Source organism: Diospyros lotus, chromosome 1 (assembly GCF_014633365.1).
Source record: "Diospyros lotus cultivar Yz01 chromosome 1, ASM1463336v1, whole genome shotgun sequence".
Taxonomy (NCBI): Eukaryota; Viridiplantae; Streptophyta; class Magnoliopsida; order Ericales; family Ebenaceae; genus Diospyros; species Diospyros lotus.
The window spans coordinates 50,982,867-50,989,232 of NC_068338.1; the positions used below are offsets into that span (position 1 = coordinate 50,982,867).

The following is a 6,366-nucleotide window of genomic DNA, read 5'->3' on the forward strand; positions in this document are numbered from 1 at the left end:
GGGCGTCTCCGCACCCCCGGCCCGACAGGAATGTGAAAGGAGGTTAATCATGGTGACTTAGCTAACCAACAGCAGCCAGACCAGTGCAACATGTGTGAACATTTGACATATATGTCTCTGCTAACGTCCCAATAAAAGAAAGAGAGAGAGAGCGAGGCCAGTCACAAAGTTATAGCTTATTTGCAGTAATCCAGGCAAGACTACGGCATCGGACAAGGTCAGATACAGATAATTAATTGTGATTCAGCTTTCTTTTTTTTCTTTCTTCAATATTGTTGATTGGAAACTTTAAGGACAAGGGAAGATGATAAAAAGAGACACAAAGAAACCGGCTCTTTCAACCCAAATCGAGGGTAAAAGGGGTTTGTCTTCTGATAACAGCTTCTGCTTTTTACGACACTGGATCAAGCATTGTGCTACATCCATCCGGTAGTGGAAGATGGCAGGGCCAGGGTCGTAACTGCAAGCAGTGTCATGGTTATCCCTTTCTTTGAAGGTTTTGTCACATCCATTATTCTTACATGTTTCAGGATGGTTAATGTCTACTACCTTCTTCGCTGGAGCAGGAGCGTCTCCCTGTTCATCTGTATTGCTGTCGGCAAGAGCAGGTGCCGCTGCTGTTAGTGGGTTTGAATTCATTACTTTCACCTGTGAACCAGACAAAGCATTACGAGATTTGCTAATGAAAATAACAAGGAACCGTAGCACTTAAAATTGTTTGGATGAGAGAATTTAAAGCACTGAACTAAGAGCATCAAGCTATCAACCCTCCTATTTCGTTTCACACTTCTCGGGACCAAATAACAAGAAATATATCCTCTTTTCGAGCTAATAAAAACCAATATGTTGAAAAGAAAAGGCATCTCATTGTCTTAATGAATAAAATAGATGAAAAACCTAGAGAGAAAATTGCACCGAGTACAATCTAAACCAGTCAAAATCATCTATTTCTGATTCAAGAAAGGACGTAGATCTCATTTTTGTAGTGACTTGTGTTTTGATTATTCAAGTGCAATCACAATGATCCGAGGCATTCATCTAAAACGGGCTTTGGTTTAAGGTAAATAATTGTAGAAACTTCTACAGAAAATTTAACTGCAATGATTTAACTCGCAAGAGCTGGTATTGGTATATGACTGTAAGTTAACATTTCAAAACCTTCCAGATAAAGGACAAAAAAAAGGGCAGGGAACAAAGAGATTCATGGTAATACCATGTTCAGAGCAAAAGAATCCTTGACGGCACCTTGAGCATGCTTCTTTTGAAGATGCATCATTTGTGGGAGTTGCAACAGGAGCGGGCTTCTTTGGTACTGGTATTTCACTCGTGCGTTTACCTACCTTACATCATCATTGCAGAAAAGTATTAATGAGAAGGAAGCAATATATATCGACAAGCAGATAGATAATCAATTGAAGTAATTCTACTTTTAAAACTTTCTTAAACTCCTTAGCTTAGGTATGTGAACATCTCATGAATATTAAAAATGTTGTCTCTTGCATACAACTGTAATATATGATAGTGTCAAACTAGAAAATCAAGTAATACAAAGAAAATATCAGTTTAGATTCCAGGATCAATCATCCAAAAAGATAAGGAGATTAATGAAGATGTTGTTCGTAGTATTAAGACAGACATGACGGTTAAAATGAAAAAGTGAATTTATCATTTTATGTGAGAGTAACATTCCAGGAAAGCTAAAAGAAAAATTTTTACAAGTCAACTTAATATCAAAATCATTGTATGACACAATGTTGGGTAGTAAAGCACCAATGCGTGCAAGATATGAGCATAATCAAGATTAAGATGCTAAGATAAATATATGATCATGTAAAAAAAGATAAAATTAGAAATAAAGTTATTTATAATAAGGTCAAAGTGACTCCTATTGAACATATAATAAATGAGACACAATAAAAATAGTTTGTTATGTAAAAAGAAAATCAATCGAGGTTTTTGTGATCAGAGTGAATCGAGTGAAACAAGTATTTAGCAAATGAATGAAAATCATAAATGGACAAGTGTGATAAAGGCTTTTTATGTTGTTATTGTATTATTATTTAGAATCTCCACAGCATAAAATGAAAATTTAGAGAAAAAATGGAAATTCTTTTTCTCACCATCTAAAAGTCTTGAAATTCCCTTATTATCAAATGTGAGCTTTATTTTCCTAAATATCTTCAAGAGTTGAGAAGATCTAGGCGTCTGATTCAAACATGGGTGTCAAACACCTTACACATGCCCTTGTGCTTGTCATATTCAACGACATAGGTATTCAAGAGGGAATGGAAGAGTCAACTAAACTGAGACTAGAAGAAGTATGGAGTGGCTCATTTTCTCAAATACAATTTTTTACATATTTCAAGAGAAGAAAGAGTGGCTCAAAAATTGCTACTCAACAATAACTGACTGGAATTCCATATTATCACCATGGAATCAACTATGTATATGTCCTTTGATCCTGCATATCAAAGACAGTAAATCAGTAACAAAATTCTGCCACTTGCTTAGAGTCTGAAGTCAAACTCCAGGGCATGTCAATTTACAATATCAAAACTAGGCTTCTCGCTTTTGAAAGTAGACTTTAAAAGTAAATCATCAAAGAGAACAATAGGTTCCCTGCAATTTGAAGAAATAACCTGAAATGATGACTTCTTTGCTTGCAACAACTCCACTCTTTCATTCCATCGTGAAATATAGGCTGGCAAATAATTGTCATAAATTACGACTTAAGAATATACAAAGGACAAATTGAGACACTGTAATTGATCAGTAGTAATCATAACAGGGAACAAAATATTACAGAAACTTTGATAAGAGAACAAAGATATGACTTACTCCCTGATAAAATGTAAGCGACAGCACCCAGTGAAAATTACGCCCATTGGATGCATGACAAAAAAGGCAGTCGATATGTTTATATTGATAGCTAAACATGCATGGTTATGCAAGTACACAAAATTTTGGTTGGAGTACAATTGGTTAAACTGAAACACATAAAAGTGAAACTATGACACTGATTACACCAGAAGCCATAATATGGGCTCTGCGAGACTTAAAAAATAGAAGACAGGACTTTGATGAAATGCTCATTTGAGTTATGGTTGCAACACTAATGGTGCCATCCTCTTAAAGTCTAACCAACTCTGTTAACCTGAAAACAGGATTAAGAAATTGGCAAGCGCCCATTAATATTTGAATATTCCTCATGTAGCAATCTAAATCTTATCTCCAAAAGTCGCTTTAATGCAAATGTTAATGAATAGGTGACTGTGACACAGCTAAACAAATCTAAATTTAAGGAAACATCATCAGTTTACCATTTGCCAAGAACAATCCACTGACAAACTATTCGGTTTTACTGTTTAGTATATGTATAATAAAGTATAATATGCAAAACAAAGGAAAATAAAAGGAACAAGAAATCCCCCCACTAGTCATATCTCTTTACATTGTTAAAAAATAAGAGTGTAAAAACTGGAAAAGAATAATCTTATAATTCTTCAGAACCAAATATATAGTTCTTTAAAGCAGACGAGCATACCACTCTTTTATAGTTCAAGTCCCATGGAAAGCATTGGTGTAGAACAGTGGGGACATTATAATCTTCTGGGAACTTAAAAGATGTCAAGATATATCATGCATTTGTTTTATTTTCTCTCTTTCAGGCCAAAGCTAGTAGTTTAGTACAGTAGGAAATTATTCTCAACTAGGAAACTAAAAGATTTGAAGATATATCCCACGTAAGATAATAATGCTCACGTAATTCAGTGAAATATTACAAAAGTACGGTCTCTCTCTCTCAAAATTAAAAACAAAAAAGAAAGTTAATATATTTTTGCTTCCAATATCATAGAGTTAATATCTGACCATAGCAATTGCTGGTAGGAATGAGATATCAATTATAAATAAAGAAATTGATTCATCTATAGGGGCAACAGTGAAGGAATAGGGGAATGCTTACTGTTTGGGAACAGATATTCTACACAATACCTTATTAGACAAGTAACATACAGATTTTTTCAAACCTAAATAGAAATGATACTGCTTGCTCTTAGGCTTGTTGAACCGGAAGCATAGAGCTCAGTATAAGCTTAATTATCTTGATGTGCACATACCTTATTAAACTAAAATGTATTTTGAGGGCAACCCTTTTGGAATGTCATGGATTCAAGTTGTGGAAATAGTCTTTTTGCAAAGAAAAAGTAAAACAGTATATGAAAAACGACCCACCCCTAACCCTCACAAATCTTGTGAAGTGGATAAACCAAAAAGGGTCTGGTTGTAATTTACCCTTTATATTTTGACAATTTTATTACCGGAAACCAATTCTTCACCCATGTTTATGTACAAGACACAACCATGTACTGAAAGATAATTATGTTATGAAATTATAAAGAAGCATATATTCCTTTTTTATCTTTTTCTTCTCTAGAATGGCCTCTTATCAAACACTAATTTCATAACCTTAATTCTAATTTTGGAACTATAACTCACTAATGATATGCTTGGACCTTGGATTTCCAAAGGGAACGAAAAAACAGCATTTCCAATTATGCTCCCCACTCTGAGAGAAATAGTGGAAGGATGAGTTTTACTCAGAAACTCAGCCTTCCCCTTACCTTCTTGCAAATAAGCTATTTTCAAAATTTGAACCTTGACTTTTCAAATCACACAAGAATAACCTTACCTACGTTGAAAGCTCATCGTCAAAATGAAAAATTACATTGCTCGTTTTGATTGCTATGGAAATGGAGTGGAAACGAAAACACAGCGAGAATTTTCTAGGAATTAACTACAGATGGAGCACTCTGACGTCTGGATAAAAGAGTCAAGAAAAAATTCAGAAAACAGGTAGGAAAAATTCATTGACCTCAATCTTTACTCTTGCTGCTTCACTCCCATCTCAAAATAATGGCCTCCGTTTCTGAAACACTGGCCAATGTCCGTGCCTCCATCTCCAGAGGGAGATTTCATCAACTCGGCAACTAGTGTCCACTACAGAGTGTTGACTTACAATGTCCCAGGCAATGTGCATGCTAGCCTTCAATGGCTCAAATCCTCAGTCTTTACTTCACACCTCTTCAGCTCATTTTGAGAGTAATTTTATTTTGACAATATTTAGACACAGTGCAATACAGTCCATTAAACTACAAGTGAGTGGATTATGAACACAAATAAGTTTTGTGCTATAGACCATCGCCTCACTTTTGTAAGCAATAAGTTTAAAGAAATCTTATTTATTCTTCCAGTATAAAATCTCCGTACATGATACAATTGTTGCATGCATAGCAATTTCAACTAATTTCTTGTTCTATCATATTAGGTATTGTTTGTTAATCAAGATATAGACTAAAAAAGATAAAATATAAAAAATATTCTAAACTTTTGTCATTTTCAATGTGTTTATTAAACTTATCTGACAATTTCTTAAAAAAAAAGTCACGTGACTTCTTATCTGATATTTTTTAAATATACTTATCTCTTTCTTAAGTAATATTTATTAACTAAGATATAAATCAGAAAAAGTGATATATAAAAAGCATTTTAGACAAAGTGATTTTTATTATGTTGGTTAAATTTATCTGAAAATAAATCATGTGACATTTTATCTTAGACTTTCCAGATAAATTTACCTTCCCCTTCCCTTCGGATAACTTATTTTAAAACTTACAGATCAATTATCTTAATATAATTTTATCTTATTCATTTTAACAAGCGTTATCTTAAAATAAGCACATCTTGGACTTATAGATAAAAAATAATAATAATAATAATAATCTTACAACACATTCCAAAAATTTAACACACAATTTAATAAAAATATTAAAATATCTTTTAACCTTATTTTAGTTATGTTATATCTTAATTTAAAAAAAAATAACTTTATATTGATACAATTTTATTTTACACATTTTAGAAAACAAGCTACCATAAAAGACATACCAATTGAAAGAAGCCCCGTGAATACTTATCTGAATCCAATTTCCAGACCGAATACCTCCGCAGACAATCAGATATAAAAAATAGTCGCGAATGTCTGCGATTTGACATTCAATTTCAACATTGATTAATCCCACATATGTGACAACGCTTGAAACAGAAATGAATGCAAAAATAAAAACAATCTTGAAGCAATAGGGCAAAGAAGATTAAACCGAAAGAGTTAATAGAAATATCAGGAGGAGAAGGGCGCGGCACCGACAGAGTCGTGAAATCTACAGGAACCTTCAGGGTTGTCGTCGTCGGAGAACATGGCGTGGCAGTTCATTCTCTGGCACTGGACCTTTCCAACCTTCTCCATTGTCACGCGCAGGCAATCTCTCCCTCTCTCTCTCCCCCCCGGGCGAAAGCAGCGAGACAGCA

General features: G+C 34.0%; 1 protein-coding gene across 1 annotated transcript; it reads right to left on the minus strand.

Annotated features, from left to right (window-relative positions):
* Positions 1-288: 288 nt before the first annotated feature.
* Positions 289-6,366, minus strand: LOC127794370 (cysteine and histidine-rich domain-containing protein RAR1-like). The gene is made up of 5 exons (XM_052325401.1): positions 6,206-6,366; positions 2,839-2,841; positions 2,620-2,701; positions 1,216-1,348; positions 289-658 (listed from the first exon to the last, which is right to left on the minus strand). Exons 1-5 carry the CDS (start codon positions 6,302-6,304, stop codon positions 289-291), a joined length of 687 nt encoding a protein of 228 aa, XP_052181361.1. The 5' UTR covers positions 6,305-6,366.